The sequence below is a fragment of the Parambassis ranga genome, chromosome 17, assembly GCF_900634625.1.
Source record: "Parambassis ranga chromosome 17, fParRan2.1, whole genome shotgun sequence".
NCBI classification, from domain to species: Eukaryota; Metazoa; Chordata; class Actinopteri; family Ambassidae; genus Parambassis; species Parambassis ranga.
The window spans coordinates 9,317,900-9,341,157 of NC_041037.1; the positions used below are offsets into that span (position 1 = coordinate 9,317,900).

Here is a 23,258-nt window from a genome sequence, read left to right on the forward strand (position 1 = left end):
TGAAGCAACATTGTTACACCTATTTAGTGGCTTCTGTCTGTTCTGCTGTGTGGGTCAGCTACACAGCAGTATGTGTATGATGCACGACACGAAGGCGTAATTCTTCCAGAGCTGTCAGAGCAGAGTGTAAAGATTTGTCATTCAGCGATATGTGACATGCCTCTCCTCTGTGTTCGGACTCATCCTGTGATGAGGTACAGACTAATTATAAAGTAACACGTCCTAATCTATTCATAAACAAAGTCTGACTTCATAAATAGAACAATTTTACAGACAGGGAATGACCGTTCTTTGCCATGTGGCTCTCCCCTTTCTCTCTCTCTCTCTCTCTCTCTCTCTGTGTGGTGTGACGGTCAGTTATTTCAGGCTGTACTGGAGTTTTTTTCCATGTGTCACCGTGATAATCTGCGTTGGCATCTTCTTCTGCAAACAACCCTTTAAAAAGCAACTCCCACAGGAGTGACACTGTCAAAACGCTGTCTGATTCTATATTTCCCACACTGAGATGACTTAATGGGACATTATTTTAAGTGAGGGATGTCTTCCTTATTTATATGACACAAGAAGTCCATAGAGTCACTTCACATCAACTGACAGTTTCTTGAGAGGCTTTTTAACACATGAAACTAAAAATAAATAAATAAACAGATGTTATAAGAAACACAAAATGCTAATCAGCCTGTAAATAAATGTTCTTCTGGGACATTAGAAAAAGCAGAAGCTGTATTTACTGCAACACAACTTTAAAAGGGCATGATTAGTTCTGCATGCAAGATTTTATTATAAACCTGCAGGTGAAAATGCTTTTTGTTCTCTCCAGTCAAACGTGAAAATATCACAACATTGTCTCACAGTAAAACTGAAGATAATGAGAGCATTCAGCAGGTGACAGGTAAACAGGGCAGGTAGAGACCTGCTGGCCGATTAATGGGGAGTGAGGAGTGATGTGACTCACGTATACAGAAATTCTACAGAAGCAGGCAGAGAGAGGGGGGAAAGGTACACAGAACACTGACCTGTGTTGTGGGCGGGTGCTTGGGTATCAGGGCTGGAGGGGGGACGCCCACAGTCCACCTGTGTGACACCTGGCCAAGCTGTCAGGACGCGTATAGCGCGCATTCCTCAACTGAAAACCAGACCACACATTATCTAGCAACTAAGAGATAATCTGTTAATCTGAACATGTCCAAAATTAAGAAGCCGGAACAGGGGCAGTAAGAGTTGATTCAAACCCACAGTAGGCTCTCTCTCCCTCTCTCTGTGGCTCGCTGTTTCTCTCCCCGCCTCCTTCTCATGCCACAGAGTGGCAGCGCTGGCATAGCATCGTTCAAAAAGCCCTGAGCTGCGGTATCTGCCTGTGTGTGCACCTCTTTTACTCAGATCCCTCCGGGCCGTCACAGCCGGTAGGCGTGAGTAAACAGAACCAGGCTGCAAGGCGTCAGCCGAGCGCAGTGCTATTTTCTGACATGACTTAAAATATTTCAGCTGGAAACGCGTAACCTAATTCTTATCATCTCTTGCTTCTGTCTCTCTCTGCTGTAGGTGAGCCAGAAGGCAAACAGTGAGGCAGGAGATCTGCACTTTATCCTGCAAGGAGAGATTTGTTATCTAGGGAAAAAATAATAAAGCTCCCTTCCTGTCCACACTGGGCCGGTGTGAAATAGTGAGAAGCGTACGGGACCTCTGCGCTGTGAGGAATCGCTCCTGTGCCGTGCAGCAGTGCGCGGAGTCTCAGCAGACGCACTAAAAGAGCAGAACGGAGAGAGGAAGGTGGAGGATATTTTACGCACAGCAGCACTAAGTAGCACTGCTTCACACTCAGGGAGTCTCCAGTGCTCCCATTTTAGGACTGTCTCGCTTCGTGTCTTGGTCGGATTTGCACTTGACTTGAAGTCCGTATATCTACGGGGGGGACGAGCAGAATGGATTCCTTCATCATAGCTGCACTGGCACTGTGCTCTCTAACGGCACCAGCCTATGGGGACAAAGGCACCAGCAAAGCCCGGAGTTGTTCGGATATCAGGCAGTTTTACGGCGTAAAGGGATTCTCTCTGGAAGGGGTCCCTCAGTCAGAGATATCAGGTAAGCTCCTGACCAAGTTGGTGTGGTGCGCACCTTTGAATGAATCCTATCCTTCCCAAATATAATTCTTTTTTTTTGAAATTATGTTTAATTATGTTTAATATAACACACAAGAGGCTGCACACTGTGGACCATAATCCCTTTGCAAGTCCCCCTTGGAATGTCAGTCTATTTTGGGGGCACCTACAGTGGCCATTTATTGTGTCTAAGTATTGTTGACATATCCTATCTTCAATGAATGATTGTAGGTTGCCATGCACAGCACTTCTTTCACACGCTCCTAATTTAGTTCTCAGTGTGGCCTGCAGGAAGCTGTGAATTAGTAACATCTGCTGCGCAAACCTACATCATTTTAAGTTTATTTTGTTGTGAGCAGAGAAGCCATCTATCTTTGTGCCTCTTAAACCTGTTGTCACACTCACTTCATGTCACATGGGTAGAGCAGAGGAGCTCTAGCTCTGGGCTATCTCCCAAGATGAAACACTGCTTTGAAAAGATATTAAGACAGCACAGACATGCCACAGACGATCTGCCCGTTTGATCCCTGATCAAAAATAAAACTCTCAATATCCTCTCTAGCCTGACATCTTGGAAACACAGATGCAGGATCAGCACCTTGATTCCAAGCTGCTCTTCCTGACACTCCCTAAATTTTTCCTTCTTCTCCAAGCTGCCTTTCTGTCTGTGTGGTGTGGGGGAACTGCCAACCTTATATAAATTGCCAGACAGTCACTTGACCCATGTTGCCGTAACCACGCAAATATGATGCTGCTCACTGTGTCATTCATGGTCTGATGTCAGTCACAAGCCCCTGCGCTGTTCAGATGATTACACGTTTGCCTCCCCTGGAATTCAGTGCAATGCTTTCAGGCATATGAACACACACACACACACAGAGTTTACTGCTATTCCAGGCTCTACAGTTACAGTATACATGCACGAACAAGACAGGAGACTGCGTGCTCACACAAACTCTTCCTTGTGCACTCTCATCCTCCTAAAAGTGAAGTCTTGAGTACAACACGGCTCCAAGAGATGTGTGCATAAGTCCTTTCCAATCTGATAACCTTTCCTTAGAAAGCCTCACTGACTTGATTCTGCTTCAGTCCCCTGCTTCTCCACTGTCTAATTCATTTACCACAGAGCGCCACAGCAGTGTGACAAACTCTTCTCCCCCGATGTCGGCCCATTAGAACAGATTTAATGCTTCTTTGACGTCCACAGCGTTTCGACTAAAGGTCACACACTCGGGATGATCTTTTGCTCTGTGTTTTTATAGCACACACACACACACACACACACACACACACACACACACTGTATCCTTGTCACCGAGACACAAGTAAAGAACATCTAATGCAAAATGGTTTGTTCACATAGAGAAGCAAGAGAACTCTAAGGGTGGAGTGGTAATGGAATGGAACTGTTATCTCACATCATCACACCATTTATCATGAGTTACAGTACTTAGGGCCAAGTAGTCAGTGGACACTTCTAATTTACTTGATTGACCACACTGAATAAATCATTTGACAGAATTAACAGCAGCCCCAGTCTCTTAGAGATCCCCTCCTCTTTTTCTTCCAAATGTCTGTAATCTATAATGCTTTAAAGAGAAAATCTGTCCTGCATTGACATCGCCTATCCCTCTTGTTCCAATCAATGATGTGGAGCTTACTTAAGTTTGGGGTCAATGTATTCTGAGTAAGACAGACACTGAGGACCGGAAAGAGAGAGACAGAATACTGAGAAACAAAAAAGAAGAAAGAGAATCAGGGATAGAGAGAAGCAAAGAGAGAGAGAGAGAGACTGCGACAATATTTTCCCCATGTCCCACCCTGTCTCTTGGCTCCCAAGCATAAATAACCATTCCTCTGCTCCGGTCTGGCATATTAAACACCTTGTAAAATATGAAAGGTTTAATTTATGCCTGCAAATTATGAGCCACCTGAATACTGTGGATGATCTCTTGACATTTGCAGAGGGTATTTCCTGCTGTGACACCAGGGCCTGATAATGTATTGGCTGGGCCTGACTCAAGGTCACATGCTGAGTACATCATCCAGACTCTGGACAGAGTGGGAGGACGATGAGAGACGTGCTGACTCTGAAAATGACGGCTAGTCCCACTTTTCATGGCCTCTGCAGTTTATGAAATAAAATTCTTTGGCAAAAAAAATAAAAGAAATATGAGCTTCTATTAAGCTTCTTTTAAGATGCACAAAAGGTGCATGATAAAACATGGAAGTAAATGCATGTATCCATTAAAAAGTAATTTAAACGTGTGCTCCTCAAAGCTATCAAATGTGAAATAGAAGCTTTTCTAACAATATCAGTGTCTCTGTTTAATTATGCTCAGTCAGCGTTGAGCAGTGATTCCTAGATATTGCTTTTCACATTGATACGCCTCATATAACATCCTGGATAGTCCCTATATTCTTAAGTAATTCTCCCTGCAGAAAAAAGCCATGCAGAAGAAAGCTATTTAGTTAAGGGTGAGCTGTTATCATTGTGTTGAAGCATGCTTACTGGACCATGGGAGCACTTTGAGTTGAGCACTTTAAAAATGATAAACAAGGAATAAAACAAACTGACTGATGCTCTTAAAACGAGCGTGATGATGCTCTGAGTGCAATCAGTTTTGGAAACAGCTTCTTCTTTTTCGTCAGTGTTTACCAAAAATGGATGATTGATTTTTATGATGCTCATCTGTCTCCTCCCTGTGCTGCCCCCCCCCCCCCTCACTGTTCCACCCCATCATTACAGTCTTGATGACTTATCTTTTTGTCTTTTTTTTTCTGGGGGGGGGTGACATTCATCTCTCTGTCTGTATCTCTCTCTCTCTCTCTCTCTCTCATCAGCTCTTAAAGAGAGAGGCGCCAGGCGCTCTTTGAAAGCAGCTGGCAACCAATGAGTATTAGATTCTCAATGTCACATAAGCCTGTACAAAGAGACAAGCCGTATGAGACATCTGCAGGAAGGCTGGTCACATTTTGGTATGCCATTGATTTCTTGTTGTTGGGGATAGCTGGTTGCTACATACTGACTGTAAGCTGCGCAGTGCTCTGAAGTGTCATTTCTCACCAGTGTCTGACTAATGATATGGTGGGACTGCTGCTAGGAAATCTGGTTGACTAAAAAAAAACTGGCTTGTGGCTGGAAATATGGACTGATCAGTATGGTGGCCTCCACCGTGAGAAGTATGGGAGAAGTTTTGAACTCAGCAGCCTGACTCTGGGATTTGGGAATACATCTTGAAGTGCATAATAGAGGCATTGTAGTTGAAACAGAGCATGGGGTTTTTCACACATTGAGTAGAAAACCTCCTCGGGCGACTCTCTCACCTCTTTGGCTGAGGGTAATGATAAGATAATGGCTGCTAGTGTGCTTGCTTCTCCTTACACTTCTCACTAGCTAGAGGTTAAATTGAGAAGAGAGTCCACTCTCAGCAAAAAACATAACAGACTGGGCAGACAGAAGCTGCAACATCAACACCAGAGTAGCAACATATGAAAGAGATTACATTAAAAATAGATTTTATAATGAAAAATTGCAGCGTGGATTGATTTATTAAAGATGACTTTTCTGGAATCTGCCTTACAGACCAAAAATAAATAAAATGCAAACAATGTTACTTGTATTAAAGTTCTTAGTGTGGTTACAGTGTATGTACATCCACCACCCACTGCTTAAAGTTTAAGCCCCTCCATGTTCAAATATGCAAATGAGATGTAATTAAACATGCACTATAATGTCAGGCTATGAGTGATTTTGCTTCAGATTATGAGAAAAAGTCCTTCCTCTACTCGTTTACTCATGTAATTTGTAAATACTGGGATAATGTCCATGTAACTTTATAGATGTAAGACTGTTTAGTATGTCTAAATTTCTCATTTTGATGACTTCACCTTGCAAATGAGGCATTATTCCATGAGATATGTGGTCATTTCTATTAGAAAACATAAAGGTCCCAAAGCATGTTGTGTATATTTGGCATGTTATTTTTGCCGACAGGAGTAGATGAGCATTGGCATTCACAAAAGCGAGTCCCCAGCTGGACTGCGGTTGTCACCATGAAATGGCTGTAGGCACCAGGACACCCCTGCATGAGTCACTTTATGTAAAAGCTACAAAGGCCGTCTCATAATATTCCTGAAACGTGGCATCTGAGTCTGAATTACACTGAGCACTATCTTTAATCTGTCACTTAATTATTATCTTTTGTGCATAAAATCTTTTTAAGTGTAGTGCACAGGAAAGTGACAACCGCAAGTTAAAGTTAAACAGATAACTGCATGCACATCCAGCAAACCTGTAAGGAATAATGGAATATATGATTAGAAAAATGGTTCCTGGCTGACCAAATGTAACCATTAGAAGTACATTCTGTTTGTGTGCAGTGTTGTTCTGGACTGTACAGTCTTATCTCCATCCCATATCCACACTGTTGTCCCCTTTCCTATTCTTCATATGGAGGATAACTAATTGATGGCACTGAATTACATGTGAATGGAACTCATTAACTGGCTTGGAGATAAGAAAGCGGCAGCTTATTTGAAGGTTAATGTGGGCACAAAGCCACATGCTTCTGTTGGTCTTCCTCTTCAGACAGATTAAAGAGAAAGCAACAGTTGTTTCTGTATCGCAGTGTGCAGGCTCATAACTCTGCTGCAGTATAAAGTGTGTCAATTCCTGCATCTGGGCTCCTGTCTATGCATGTTTATGTGTGTGTGTGTGTGTGTGTGTGTGTGTGTGTGTTTAGCCTACCAACTGAATATACTGAAGTTGTTAAAATGCTGAAGTCAGTAAGAAGCCTCTTGAAGCATTAAGCCATAATGGGCTGCAGGGAGCATGAAACAGACCACAGTGTGTTTGATGTTCACCATAGAAAGAAAGAGAGAGAGAGAGAGAGAGAGAGAAAGGGCTCGATGGACTGCTGACTTGACTTGTGCCTGCCTGTCCTCCTTGTTTCTTTTCGGCCCTGTTGACTGGTTTTGAAAAGCAACACACACAGAATTAAAAAAAAAATTAATAGCTTCTTTTAGCTAAAAATAGGTGGAATTCTGTTTTATTTTATTCAAGACTGTCAAAATCAAAAATAGATTTTGTTTCATGTGCACATCAATAATATGCAAAATGTTAGCCATCAATGTGTTTTCCAATCAGAATTTGATTCCTTTCCACCTACTGTCAGTTTCTGGTATTGCATGTAGTCATTGTATTTCCTGTGTAGAAGAAGAGTGTCAGACAGGAAGTAGTTTTTCTTCAGGGAAGCAGCAGCAACAGATCCTCCTTATCCATCCTCTTGTATAAAGGCCTTTGAATGGAATTACCAGTGAGTTTACCCTTAATCAAAACCATCTCGATGTTTATGATGCATCATTTTTGGTCATTTGTACCAACTGATGAATGTAATATAGATACATACAGGGAGTTTAAAAAGTTCGTTGCATCTACCTGTGTGTTTACAGCAGTTTAGTGCTTATCTTTACTAAATTCTTGCATTTTCTTTTAGCTTCACACTATTAAATCTGCCTAAAGCAACTAGAGATGGCATGAAGAGAGTTTAGAGTGTCTGAAACCAACATGGCAACTCGTGCATACATTAGCAACATTTGACCAGCAAACACTAGCTGCTGCACATCTTTCAATATCAGGATGAAGGTGGTGATGTTGAATCAATAAGCTGACAATTAATAAGCTTTAGTAGTTGCTCTGTTGTCTTCAAGTCCTGGGTTGTGCATCATTTGTCAAGTCCACTGCTCTACATATTGTTGAACACCATGGAAACCCCTTTTTCTAAACTGAAAGCCTACCTCTTCTTTGTATTTGTTGTTCATAAGTGCACTGCGATTGACTCATTTTTGGCCATACAGAAATAAAACACATTTCCTTTCAATAAGGAGGCGAACGCTCGCTTTTGAAACACTCATTTTGGTGTCTGAAGAAAATGTCGCAGTGTTCCTTTTCTGTTTGCTAAAATCACGACTATTTACCACCAGGGTTAAGTGGCAGGACATCTGCACGGGGGGCAGTGATGGACATTTTGTATGTGAAGCCCCCACCTTGACGAGCATCAGCTGCCTCCTCTCTGACCGACACTCAGCTGCTTCTTTCTTCTCAGGCTCCTCTTGTCTTTTGTTCCTTGTCACTTGTCTAATGTGAGAGTAGGAGTTCACACGTACAGTTTTTTATGTCACCACAGGGGGTGGCAGTGTCATTGCAAGAGGCGCATGTGTGTGTGTGTTGTTTCCCTTTGAAGGCTGCAGTGTGTTGGTGTATGACTCCTCTTTTGTCTTCAGAGGAATTGGTGGTGTCAAAAGGAGAATTATTCCCTCATCATAGAAGGCTCCTTCACTGTGTCTGTGTGTGTCTGTGTGTGTGTGGGAGGAGGATGGTTGCAGATGTGAGTTCATGTGCCCTGAGTGAATGACAGAGTATCCATTTGTGTGTGCCACAGATGTGTGCACTCTGTTTGACTTTTAAAGTGAGAATGCTATTAAACTGCTTCCTTTCCATTTGCTGTCATTGTGCGCAGATTGTGTGTGTGTGTTTGATTGCTGGCATTTTTTCTGTATCTTCTGTTATGTAAATGTGTACGTGTGCGATGCCAAGCTTCTGTGGTTCGCATCTCCTCTTGCAGTGCTCTCTGTAGACTAGGTGAGTATTTGAAGTGACAAGGAGCTTGGGTACACAGCTCCCAGCCTGGCTTTGCTGTTTTCTCCGGCTACCTTTTCCTCTTGTGCTCCCGCTGCTTTGACAGATGGCATAAACCCAAAACCAGGACGGCCACTACCATTTTAAGAGAGCTCGCAGTATGAATTTTACAGTACGACACGCCCTACACCAACACACACACATGCGCTGTCTGCAGCTGTGGAGCAGGGGATTTGTTGGAAGACTTTGGTTCCTTGGCTAAGACACATCCCAGAGGGGAAATCCTGTGGCCATGGCACTATGGAAACACATTCAGCAGGGACGTGGGGTCATACAAACACACGCAGGATGATTGTTTAAATACTTTTGATTAGGCTTATTATGTTTGGGCAATATAAGGATTTTCAGTCAATAATTGTGTAATGTTATTTAATTAAGCGTCTTTCAGCAAGATCAGATGAGTAGTTTAGAAAGAAGTGAAAAGCTCACAGTAGATCCTGTTGGTCCTCTTTACTGAAAAGAGCCAGTTGAGGTGGTTTGGGCACTTGATGTAGTATGTACCCCAGTGTGGCAGGCAGCTGGGCTGATACCTCAGGCCCTTCTGCAGTGATTCTGTCTCCCAACTGGCCTACGGATCCAACAGGAGGATTTAGAGATGGATGCAGAAGTCATGTGTGTCCCTTTGTACCTGTTGATAGAAGGACAGACTAGAATAATGATAATGATACACAATATGTAGTTTAAAAATGCTGCTACTACTTTCACCTTTAATACAGCTCATAAATGTCATCACGTTGTCTTGCAAAAGTTACAAACACCCAGATCCAGCTTTGCAAGAAGCAACATATTTAAATAAAGGCTAGTAAAAAATGTTGTTTAACATTCTGTATTAAATCAGAAATCAAGTCTAAGCTCTGAAAACTACTACATATTTCTTATGTCAATGAATCTCGGTCATCCAGGTTCTTTTTAAATTCAAGACCTTGGAGCAGGGCAAGTGGACCCTGCTTCAAGCTCTTTGAATACATTTTTCTTAACCTTGTCTTTTGTTCAGCTGGACCACATTTTCAGTGCTTCTGTTCCAGTTTTTTGTAGTCAATATAATTGCCATTGGAATAGAAGGATGTTTTCTAATGTAGAAACCCTTCAGGCTCACATCTCCCCATTATATATAAAAAAAAAAGTGGAAATGGGAATTGAAGAGATGGGAGATTGCAGCCATCTAAATAAAATAAATAAAAAAAGATGATAAAATCATGTGAATGCCTGAGATGTGTCCAGCAGCTCACTGCATTGACACACAATAAAGATTTAATAAAGATTGGACACACAGGTGCAACAGTACACATATCCCTCAACAGACTTCCCTTTGATAAGCCGTTCTGTTGTTATTAAAGACGCTATAGCTGATGTCTTGTACAAAAACTGAACTGTGAGTGAGTGCACGTCTTTCTACACTTGTAAGGCAGGTGTTTCAAACCTCTCCTCTCCTCACAGCCGACATGTAAACATTGTGTCCCTGCTTCAACATACAAAACAGCAACCTCCTCCGTGGGATCTCTAACCGTCTGACAGTTCTTTTTTTGTTCGTTAATTGTTCACATTGCAGGATGTTTGTGTGTGTGTTTTAGCAGCTGTAGACATGTGGTTTCACACCATAGCTGCTACTGCTTGGCATTCATAGTTTCATGAAGATTTCCTCTCATGGAGACAAACATTTTTACACTTGTTTCTAATTATTTCCTCCTCCTGCCTCCTCTCTCGCTCTCTGAGCCTTTTTCTGCCTTTGAGGCTTTATCTCTCTCATTCTTTCCCCTATCTGCTCCTGCAGAGGAAGTTGTGAATTCATTTATTTTTCATGGTAAATTTACTGCAGACGCTCTCCAAAAACATTTGCTAGTTTGGCTTTCCGTTCCTTGTCGGTGATTTTCTTGACTCCGTATCGCTGTGATCTAATTTTAAAAACGTATTTTGTGGTCTCAACATTAAATCCACATGTTTCAACAAAAATCTATTTTAATGGGGAAATCTTCATTGTCTGTGGAACATGACTGCACCCTCCTCTGTCATCTGCGGGTTTGGGATCCAGGAGCAATGTGGGGATCAAGATGAATTAGTTCTTAATATCATCCATTTAAAGTCAGTGTTTTAATAGTGATTTATGTATTCTGTAAAAAATCTTTCTGGGAACCAATTTTCTCCTCACATCCGTTACTCTGTGTTTGATTGTGGTAAAATCTTTGCGTTGTTTCATTATCTCCCTCGCAGGCTCAGTTTTTCCAGGCTGTAGAACTCTATGATCCTCACTTGCATGTCTGCTTCTCTGTCCGCTACATTTCTTTCAGATCTCCACTGTATAATTGCCTTAAACTGCCTTCATAACATTAGTTCTTGTAGCAACCAGAACGAGCCGCTCTCGCTGTGAGCTGCAGCCTCTTTATGTCTTCTTCTCCCAGTCTGTGGTGAAGCCCTTTTTCTTCTGTTCTTTCTGAGTCAAATCCAACTCTCATCTCCTGTTGGATTTTCTGCTTTCTAAGCACATTTTTCTGTAATTAGATAGTGAGATCTGGTTTTATGTGACATCATTCGTCAAGCGTTACTTGTGGCGAAGGAAAGCCCCTGTAGTCCATGGTGGTTTGCTTATTTGGCTTGACCAGCCCCTGCTATTTAGATCTGGAGGTGCTGTCTGAAGATGGAGAAACGGGAATGACCAGAGGATTACTAAGGCCTTATGAGAAGAGGGTCGCATAAAAAAAGCTCATAATTATAGGGGCAAATATGTAATTACTGTCAATTGTCATCCTGTTTGCTGGTACAGGATTAGCTTTTTATTACCTAAGCCTTATTTTTGTGCTCTTTTTTTTCCACTTTTCTGACTTTCCCTGAACTCTTCCTGTTAGTCACTTTCCTGCTTTCTATCCATTCTCAGTCCCTTAAACACATTCCTGATTTTGGGCAACTTTATTTTTTGGAAACAAAGATCTGTCAGTATGTGCACCCTATCCTTCAAATATATCATGACCCAGTTAATCCATCTACCTTGAAAACAAATCAAGAAGGATCTAATGGCAGAAAAACAGATGTAAGACATCTATATAATACCATAGCCCTGTGCATAAAGTTGGATAAATCCTGTGTGATAGCTGTGTTTGTGGTCACTGACCTCAAAGTGCCTGAGTTCGTATAATTCCTTGTTAATCCAAATCTGGGTGAAGTGGTGGAATATGAGTGGAGCTGTGGCAGACAGCTAGCAATCTGAGAGAGCTCACACCTTTCATTTAAAAGTGGCTACAATTGATTACACATAAATTCAACCCTAAGTATAATCAAAATTGGTAAGCTATATTTTTAATTCACTTGAAACTATTGAGAAATCATTGTGTTGGTATAACTGCTTCTAAACTTGTTTTTATATGACTCTCACCTCCACCCATTATGCGAAAGTGAGGCTCAAAAATATATAAATATATATGCTGTCTTGGGAAAAAGATGTCATGTGCAGTAGTGAACCTGCATCATCTCTGTTCCATCCATAACACCCACTCACTTCAACTACAGTCTAACCTGTGGAGCAGCTTGGCACAGACTTCTAAGACAACAGGCGTCTTGAAACAAGGTAAATCCAGCAACTAGCCACCTGGTAGTTTATCAGTTTGTCTGTGCTCTGATCACGTCATCACTTCAGCTCCTACGTGGAATAGCATTTTTGGCTCACTGTGCACTATGTTGGTGTGTTCAGTAGGAAAAGGGTTAAACATTCTTTTCATTTTAATTATTGTAAGCAGCCGATGAGGTAGTAAGAGATCTGTCATACTGTTTCTGGTAAATATTTCTTTCCCCTTCTCTCCTTGAATGGCGGGTCATGAGCTAATGAACTTGAAATAACAATGACTCATTTAGCTTGCATATCTTCCGATTACCTGTGGGCATTTCGGTCAGGTCCACTCACCATTGTTTCATATGTCTCGTCATTTACCACCCCTCCTTTCTCCCCTTGCTGTTTTCATCTCTTCCTCTTACCCTGCAGAGTCTTCTCTCATAAATATTTTACACCTTCCAAATGAACTCTGTCAACTCCGGCTTAGTGCTCGGCTGGCTGACGTGTGTTTAGAGCATATTATGTGTTTATAGTGTATGTGGAGTGTAATTAAATGCATATGAAAATTGCGATTCATCTTTCCGAGTGTCTTGCATGTATTACTCTGATACAGGATTCTTCTTGCTTATTTTGATGAGTGCACACATTTTACAACTGTTGTTCCAGCAGAGAACATGCCGTAGAACAGGAACAACTAATCAGCTTCTGTGGGGATGCACACGCATCACTGATCAGCAGAAATCTATTCTGAAATATAAGGGAGAGGTGCTGATGCTTTGTAGATTTCTGTGCAGCATTCTTGAGCAGTTGAAGTTATCAAGTAAAACCTGTAATCACGCAGTGTCTTACAACCGAGCCCATCTGTTAAACATTGCCTGAAGAAACCCCCAGGATGAAGACGCCAGCGCAGAAGGTGATACTGAACGTACGTAGCATCCTGCAGCAGTGGGATTTAGCTGGAATTCCTGACTCAGCAGTGTCATATAAGACACCTTTAGGGAAGCTAGCACATGCAACTGTCTCACACCATTTGTATCCACTGACTTTATTGGTGATTGTAACACTAAGCCTTGTCAGAGATCGCCTCTCGTTTTCACTTCATGTCTCAGTGCGTGTCTTCTGGGCCGGGCTCTGCTTTGACTAAAAGCCTTCTCTTTAAATCTTTCATGCTCCTGCTACCGTCCTGCTGAGATAAAACGAGAGGCAGAGATGATGTGAAGAGCTTACAAAGCAACAGTGTCTCTCACCATATTTCTGTTTCATTCTTTAACATGCTACATTATAAATATATCAGTCATTTGTGTGTCTTGCTTATGTCCTCTGATAAACAAGTTGTGAACGTCTACAGTATGTCAGTAAATCTAGCTGTGAAGCAGCAGTAGTGGCGCCTCTATCACACACACACACACACAGCTTGTCCCCTCTGTGTCCCTGCACCCTACTTTCCCAGCAAACCCTAGCAGCCTCAGTGGGGCCCAGGGCATCACTCAGTCAAATTGAATCACAAATCCTTTTGGGCAGAGCAGACTGTGGCTGAGGATGAATGGTTCTGCTCTGTCATGTGATGTCTGCTGATGAATGGCCAGGGCCTAGAGGATTGGATGGAGTGAACCAAGGTAAGTGGGACTGTGTGGAGATCCTGTCCCATGAGGATTTCTGTCATAATATGTCATCCTACACTACAGGTATTTTGATTTTGGATTTTTACATTTGCAAAAAAAGAAAAGCATACATTTCTGAGCTAGTTAACGGGAACACAATTTCCCTCCCTCAGTTTTGGCAAATCTCCCTTTTGCAATATGTTGCAGAGCTTTGATGTTCCATATATTTGTGTTTTGTCAAGAGGGTTGTGGTCTCATCGGGATGAACTCTCCTTGTAAAGAGGCTTCCATCTTTTTTTTTTCCAGGCCCTCAGTGTTTTGAGATATGAGCGTGGAAGTGATTCAGTCTTATCCCCCCCTCCCCTCCGGCACTCTCCTTCCTCTTTCCAGCTTTCTTCACCTTCTTTCAGTCTTTTCTGTGTCCCTTTCACATCTCTCTTGGCTTAGTTGCCTTGATTAAGCACAGCTGTCGCACTCATCCCAAAGTCCCCCTTTTTTCACATTGTTATATAAATTGGCTGGCTTGTCTTTCTCAGGCCCTGGCCCTGTTGATTTTGGGTTGACGTCAGTAACTGCTGTTTATGCCTTGGACACGGAGCTAATTCTATACTGTCTCCTCTGACTACAGGTCATTTAAACCAATTCATAAACGTGTCCAGCTCTGTGTGTGTGTGCTTGTTTATTCAACTGTGCAACAGCGAGCCATGCTTGTTAAATTAAAATCAATCACAAATTGCTTCTCCAAATATAAACCCTTGCTTTTGACTAGAGTGACTAGATTATTATCCTGCATGCTTTTTTTGTAGCCTAATGAGATCAAATTCTATTAACTGCTGGGTGGTTCCAGGGAAAGTGAATGCATGGGAACAGCAGTGGAGAGTCTTCCTGGGAAGCATAGATGTGCTGCCTGCATGGCATTGAGGCAGTGGGACATGGCAGGCTGGGCTGTGACATTGAGGTGATGAGGATTTAAATCATTTACTAGTGTCTGTGTTTATTCAGAACCTAGCTGGCAGCTTTAAAGGTGACTGTGGCACTCAAATAGGACTGTACATATTACATGCTCTGATCACTCAGACTGGTAAAGTCACAAAGCAGATTGTCAAAAAAGCACTTTGCATTGTTTTGAAATCATGACACCTATGCTCTGTATGTAGTCTTGTTAGCCCGACTTGTTAAAGGAGGCATCCATCATTTGTTCATGTCAAAAACATTTGTTTGTTACTCTTCAAATTTAAATGAATTACTTAAGATTTGATGCAAAATGCACAATTTATGTTATAAAATAAAATGTGAACAGCTTAAAATGCATAGAAAGTTTGCACAATATGCCTCAAAGGGCATGCAGTTTAACATGTAAGCAGACGTTCTTTCCTGTGGCCACAGTCTTTACTGTGCGCTCCTTTTTATACTTGCAAAGGTTCTGAGTGCTTTGCACACATACAGACCTAAATATGTTGACACACTGAACAATAACCCACTACACAGAGAAACATCTCGGTCCATATCTGGGATAAAAACAAACACTGTCCTGAGTGCCATCATAGTCATCACGCTATGCCTAAAGTACCGTGGATGGGCAGTAGAAGTCCAATGGATGCTAAATGTATCTCAGCCAGCCCTCCAAGGACATGGCTCCATTGTGATAGGGAACCACTCTTGCCCTCCTGATAAGAAGCATTCTCCGTCAAGACGATATTCCCCTGCTGCTTTCTTCATATTGTTCCCTTTTCTGAAAGCACTTTCCTTTCTCGCGCAGTTTGCTTCTCTGAAGTGGACACGGAGCGTTATTCTGTGTACCAGCTCTTCTGTAGCTAAATGTCATAGAGCGGTTGACAGAAGAGACGGATTTAACTGTTCGAACTCTCCGCCCCCTATTTTGCGAGCTGTAGCCAGGTCTGTGCTCTCTTGGGAACATGGTGCCTAATGCACCATTATGTTGCTATAAATACTCTTTTCCATACGGTCACACTTTCATTGTGAGGTGATTACTATTTTTATTTCATGGGCCTTTTGTGGCCCTATTAATAAAGACATGTCCAGCTGGTTCAAATAATTATATACTCTTAGATTTGTGCTACTTGTTACCAAAATATTAAATGTGGATGTAGAGCTTGTTTACAGTCTTCATAGCATAGGGATTCCACATTCACAAGCAGTTCTTTGTGCGATGGTGTTTCACTAATTGCCCCCTCAGCAGTAGTTGTTTTTGATCAATGTGGAGCAGAAATGTATGCAGTAATCGTCTATGTGTTTGTGTGGTTACATTAAAAGAGAAGCGGAGAACACACTGTTGACTTTGTTAGGGGATTATCTGTTGGTTATTTTTTTTATAAAGAGCATTGTGTATTTGCTTTTATTTTTCTGAAATAACAGCAGAGGTTGTGACTCGTGTTCATACATCTGAACCCTCTGTCATGGCACAGATTGGCAAAATACAGTGAGGTCAATGAAGGGAATAATGAATACAAGTGCTTATTAATCCTCTGATCATCACATTATAGCATTTTAATCAGGTTTTAGTGCCAATATATATCCTAATAATAACCTTAAATCCTATCATTTTAGTACCATTAGCTGAATTATTATTGTTATTATTATAAATTACTACAATGAGTAAACAGCTATTGCAAGTCATTACAGCATAAGGTTAAAGATTGTAATTTCCCTTTCATAGCTGAGGAGGCAAATGTCAGAGAAAGCCAATGAAACTTCAGCTCTTCTCTCTCTATCCACTGTTTACTCCTAGATTAGATCCCTATCTCTTCCAATTAAGCTGCCTTGGAAGGGCACGCTCATAATCTGTCCACAAACACAGCCCCGCTCTCCTAGCCTATACAGCGAATTCCTGGCATCCACAGCCCAGTGAAACACACTCACAGCAGCAGGCTCAGATGGTTAAGTGTCCTCTTAACTGCTACAATGTCCATCCAGATTTCTACTCTGCAGCAGTGAGCCTTTAATGAAAACTTTCAGGTTGGAAAGGAGGAAATAGATGGATAGCAATTCAAGGCTGTGCAGTCTGCCTCTGTGTGTGTCCTTGCGGTGACACTTTGGAGGTGTGTCTGTCTTCCTGTCAGTGTTATATTGTCTCTGCCTTGTTTAGCAAACAGAATCTGTGGCAGTTTGATTTTTATTGCACCTCGATGTGTTTCAGGAGCCTGCATGCAGTTATTATGTGTGTGTGTGTGTAGATATGTGTTTTTACGAGCCGGTCTGTCCTTGTAGTTAAACCATCCTGTAGCACTTGTTAAAGTGGCTTGGTTGTGCACTGCAGCAGTATTTGGTGATACAGACATCTGCCCTGGCAGTTAACTGGCGACTACCCCTGTAGTTATTATTGTAGTCTGTAAAGGGAACCTATAGTGCTGTCTGGAGACATCCACCTTAATAAGACTCTGTCAAGTTCATGTTGCTTTCTCTGCAGTTAAAGGACCTTCTTTTTCATTCCTGCAGTCATCTTGTCTTTTCCTTTTTTGTTCCCAGAGATCTCCCCATTCCTAGCTTGGGTCCAGCTTTGATGTTCAGTGTCTTTGCTCTTGTAATGGTCTGCTGCCCCCCCCTCTCTTTTTCTCTCCTTTTTTTAATGCTGTAGGTGAAAAGAAACTGGTTTTCAGAGGAATGGAGGTGCAGTCCTTCCTCTTTTTCCTTGAATCTCTGTGTAACTTCGATTAACACCAGTGAAGCCAAGGAGACGGGGATAATTAGAAGAAAAGGTTATTTCCAAGCTCACTTTATTACATGTTCACCTCTAGTGACAGGGGCAATAAAAATAACTTTATACATTAAGGTTAATATTCCGGGTTAATATTAAAGGATAATTGCTGTATTTTTAAAGGAGGGCCCTACTGTCCCATTTTCTTGGTGATTAATGGGGACAAAAGTCCTTGGAATGGGTCCAACGTTGAGTAAGAATCTTAACCAACGATCGTAAAACAGCTACAATGGAATAACATGGGGAATTAGTCCACAGTTACCAAAACTGACTTTTAAGTCCTGTCCCTGGCACATACCGTCTTCTTTTATCAAAGTCTGAACACATAATTTTGTTGCCACAGACACTAATGATAGATTCCCTCCAGATAAATAGCCTCTCTATTTAAACCCAAAATATGGGACAACGGGCCCGAGTTCAAAGAACAAACAAGTCATTTTAACTAGATTAGACATGTTATGGAAGTTAGAGTTCATCTGCGTCAGTCAGATATTATTTTGCCCCTTCACACATCTGTCATAGCAGGTATTAACTAAAGCAGCATCTATTAATGCAGCGTTCCAGACTGCTCTTCAGTGTTATTTCCTAAACACACACTGTTCATGAGTCTCAGAGAAAAGAAATGTCAGCCTTTACTGTTCACACACACACACACACAAACATATCTAAGCACACCAAGTGATGAAAGTGGATCTCGATCTTATGGTGGTTTTTTTTGCAAATATCTGTTTTTTACCTTTTTCCTTTCATTTTATTTGAAAAATAAATAAATAAAAAAAAATCTGCGAAGATCAAATGGAGCATGATCTGACATGCCAGCTTTGGCACAGCTATAAGGCAGCTGACAGATCTTAAGTTAATTAAAAGTACTTTTTGTCCGTTGAATGATGCCAGTGCAGTGAGGATCTGGGTGGTGTGATGGGCGTGGGTGGAGGGTACAGGCAGGCCCGCACAATGGCGGGCTTTGTAGGTGGCTGTGAGGAGGGGAAAGGCTGCATGATGTCAGGCTGGATCTGATCCATACATTTGTAGTCCAGCGGTCTTCAGAGCATACACCTTCACACAGCTGGCTGAGGAGGGGGATGAGTGGGAATAACAGGTGCTGGAAATCTAACCGGAAGGAGGAGGTGAAATGAAAGGGAGTGCATTCTTTGTAAATAAGATGGTGTAGAAATATGTGAAGCATTTTTTTTTACTCAGTACTCTTTACCAATTGCTTTTAAATATACAGCAAAAGAGAGCACATTTGACATACTGCTTTGCACTTCCTTTTTCTTTTTTAATATGCACATCCAGACATATATGACTGATGCTTCATCTTATATTTTGGACATCTTCTATATGAATTACTGTTCAGGTCATTATTTAGCAAACCTATGATGGCACCTATAGGTTTATACATTTATTATATATAATTGACCTAGCTGAACAGTAGACCTGTGGTATATCATGATGTGCATGTTCTGGAGTGGGATGAAGAGCCCTTTAGTTCTTTTCTGTGTGTGTATGCATCTCTTCCTACCCTCATACTATCTCTGTAAATGTTCAATTTTTTCCACTCCCACCCTCCTCCTCCACCTCCTCCTGCCTCCTTGGTTGGAGGGATAACCATCTACCCTTTCAGCAGAAGCCAGTGCCCTATCTGTCTCCCTGTGGCCTCCCTCTTGGCTCTCTTTCCCTCCTTCTCCTTCGCCTTCATCTTACTCTGGGAGGATAACCATCTAGCCTTTCAGCACAGGCCAGCTCTTTCTAATGTCTGTCACCCTCATAAATTTCAGCAGCTCGAGGAAAAATGGGAGGCATGTAATGTTTTTAAATTTTTGGAAAAATTAAGAAAAGAGGAATGCTTTTATTAAGTTTGATCTTTAAATCATTTGTCAGCTATAATATAACACTGCGGCCTACGCGGGTGTCAGTGTTTGCTGATCTGGTTGCAAAACAAGTTTAATAATCGACAGCAAATGAAGCAGAAATTAAGCTTTCAACATCAAGTGAAACCAAATGTCTTTCACCAATACCTGTGTATTGGAGCCATCAGCACAAGGGTAATAATAAAGTTAGTGGTCTATAGCAGGAAATGAGTGGCCTGTTGTCACAGCTCTTGTGCATTTCAGTTCTTGGAATAATTATGTAGAAAGTGGTGTTGTCGTATTTCTGTTTCCACGGGTTACCTTACCAAGGAGAGCTATTTCACCAAACATAATGATGGTCCTTTTTTTACCTAATCTGGCACCCTCAGACCATTACCTCGAGAAAAAAGAGCTAATTTATCACCATTTTGGCTGTGATCTGAACACCAATTTCGTTTGGCCTTGGATGCTAGTTTCTACAGAAAATAAGCACATGATTAAATGTGGAATGTACAAAAAATACCAAAGTGAGATTTGATCTGAAGATGATCAGTTATCACTTGTAGTGTGTATTAATGCTGTTGTTGAATGTTTACATTTTATTCTTATTTTTGCACTAAATTAAAATCAGTATGTTTTTCTGTTTGAGACAGAACATAGTCTTGAGTGTAAAAGTTTTGATAACAAGAATGAGGGGTAACTTATGGATGAAAGATGAAGGCTTTAGGGAGGAAAAAATACACATCATAAAGGTGCACAAGAGAGGTTCCATGTATAAAGTGCAGTGGAGACGATAAACAAGAAATCATGACGAGTGTCAGGAAAAAAAATACATCTGAAAGTGTGAAGTCAACAGGTACATGAGTTCTTAGGGAAAAACATTAAAAGAGTGCGTGACGGAGCGAGAGAGTGAACGTCAGAAGGAGAGGACGCCGAGAAGCAGAGAACCGCTGCACGCCGGGTTCATGAGTGCAGATTTGACAAGCATTTAGGTTTTCTTTTCTCATTGAAGGAAAAAGAAAAGCCCCTATTCAAGCCTGGACTGAAAGGGGGGATTAGGCAGAAGAGTACGGAATGAATGACAGAAACATTCCTTTACACATCTTGTGCATTTACCTGTCAGAGCACTGCATGAAACGCTGCTCCCACGTCGGCAGTATGCCAAGATTTAGAATTCTAAAGGCCTTAAAGGGCTGTCTGTGCATAGTGCCTCTGTGGCTTTGTTAAAAGAAATAACTGCTTTTGTTATAATTCAGTTACTTTCTCACCAAATTCGTTTCTGTGATTCTGCTGTGCACACACTCAGTTTCCATCCCTTCACTAAATGTTCTTTGGTGTTGTATGCATATCGTTCTCATTTTGTCAGAGTGCTACAGTCTAGTTTGACCTTTTAGCATCAAGAACTGCACATCAGTTCCAAGCCATTCTGGATGTAATTCCCCTTACGGCTATGGTGAGGGAGCAATTTGCTGTGGAGAATTCGTGAAGAATGCCTAGATTTTTCTGAGCTGAACATAAATTCTCAGACTACACATAATCTGTCCCTGTCAGTAGTGAAAGAACTAATGATTTCTAATTTTTTTTCTTTGTACATCATTGAGCTTGATCAACAGCTCAGAAGGTCATAGTGTGACCAATCATTCTTGTACTGTCATGCTAACAACTGGTACGCCTTGACAAATTCAGTGGTAATTCAAGTTTGGCCTTTTAACTTTAAAATGTGTCTTTTTAATGCTGCTTGAGTTCAACACAGATCAAGTAGTGTCCAAAAAGATATTCCTCCAGCAAGGTTTTTTATTATTGTTCCATGCTTACTTGTAGATTGTGCGACTGCTGGTCTTTGTGCACCAAGGCTTAGTTCTAAAAGTAATTCAAGTTAAACTGAGCTAAACTAAATTAACCAGCAACATACTGGAAATCCGATGACTCAGCTTCCCAAAATGCCTTGTTTGTCCCAGCAGGCACAGCTGGCGTGGTTCTCGAGTCATTATTGTAAATGGTCAAGGCCCACACTGCTTTGCATCACGCAGTAGATGTATGACATCGAGGATGGTGGCCTACATAGAACAATGATTTGCTGGCCTGGTTTCTAAAACGAGCTGCTGTGGCGAATGGTGCTCTGTGCTGTTTCATGGAGTGTCACTGTGGTTTGTTGACAGAGAAGGCTGCTCAGAGTCAAGGAGGTGGGAGGTGGAGGTGGAGTAGGTGGTGAACATGGAGACCACAAGGCTTAATAGTTCTGACAATCCCTAAACATCTTCATCTTGAAACGCTGTTGCTTTCCAATCCGAACATTGTCATCATCTGTCTTTGTTGTGCGCTACCTGCCTGCCCGTCTTTGTCTGGTTTCCCATGTGACTTTTTCATGTTCCTGTTTATTTGCCTTTCAGTCTTTCTGCCTGGCTGTCAGTCAGCCGTGTCTATCCCTCTGTTGTCAAGACATTTTACTGACTCACAGTGACTAAGAGAGGCCTGAAGTGCTAGCCTGTCCTGACCTGACTTCAAAATAGAAAGCTTGGCATGCACACCATGCACAGACAAGATTGCCAAAACAGGGCTTTCCTTGTACAGCTTTAGTTCCCATGTCAGCTCCTCTTCTCAGATCAGGCTTTTAATATGACTCACTGGTTAATAGACCTTATGAGCAATCATTTCAGAAGAATCATTAATCACAGCAGTCGCCATAATGTGTCTGATTGTCAGTTAACAATAACTGGAACACACAGCTCCATCTTGTGATTCGTTGTTATTTTGTGCATCGAGCAGATCCTCATCTAGATTTTATGGAAATCTTTATATAGCAACATGTTGTGCAGTTTATTTGCCATCATTTTGTCACCAAATGACAGCTGGTGATAATCCTGGTGTATATTAAATGTTGACAAATGACATAAAATAATAGAGATAAGAGAAACACCCCCAAGGTAATGACTGTCGTCTAGCCCCGGCCATAAATAAAACAAGCCAGTGTTTGAGGATCTGGGCAAGTGTGGATCTGCTCTTTGGAAGTGCAGATTCTCTGGACAGATTCCCAGCCAGAGGCGAAGGAAGGAAAAGGGGGGAGCAAGCGTGAGGGGTTTAAAGAGGAAGGATGGAAAGAGAGACGAACTAAAGGAGGAACTGAGAGGGCTCGTCTGTACTTTGATCTGATGTCAGCCATATTTCCTCCAAGCGAAGATCTATAATCAGATCACCCAACGTTTCAAACTTTTCGGAGCCATTATTTGAGATTAAAGAAGATCTGATGGAGGATTTGACAACCTTTGTATTTGCCTTTGAAAACAGTTAGATGGGAGTGGCAGGGGTGTGTGCTTGTAGGTCTGTAGCTGACGATTGATGGCTTTCTGTTTGGGCCTTTGTACTGGGCAGCAGAGAGGAAAAACAGTTGAATTAAACCGTTGGAAGTTCCAACAAGCGTTCCAATGAGACATTTTGTGTTTTCTTAAAAGTGGATTTCTATTCATTTCTACCAAGATAATGAGAGCAGGAGTAGAAGCATGAATCTAAACTGACAACATAAATACAGAAAATCCAATTGCTGTAATTATTATCATGGCTATTATTAACAATAGTAGTAGCTGCGCTTACAGTAATTATGCTGTCATTAGAACAAAGGTTACGTACTATATTCAAATTGTAGCCGTTTCCTTCAACATTACAGGGAAGCTGTAGCTACTGCAGAGTCCCAAGTTGAATCTTACCATTCCTGAGTGATAAGCAATGGGACATTCACCCGTAATTCAAGGTAAAACAAC

The 23,258-nt window shown here is 41.6% G+C and overlaps 1 protein-coding gene across 2 annotated transcripts in view; it reads left to right on the forward strand.

The window, feature by feature from the left end:
• The first annotated feature begins 1,118 nt into the window (after positions 1 to 1,118).
• gpc1b (glypican 1b) overlaps positions 1,119 to 23,258 on the forward strand; it is a 52,256-nt gene continuing 30,116 nt past the window's right edge. Inside the window, exons 1-2 of one of the 2 annotated variants that reach the window (XM_028427531.1) lie at positions 1,119 to 1,409; positions 1,543 to 2,082. In XM_028427531.1, coding sequence (XP_028283332.1) covers positions 1,923 to 2,082 — 160 coding nt within the window. In that variant the 5' untranslated portion in view covers positions 1,119 to 1,409; positions 1,543 to 1,922. The remainder of the gene's footprint in view (positions 1,410 to 1,542; positions 2,083 to 23,258) is intronic. The other variant, XM_028427529.1, reaches the window with a different exon arrangement.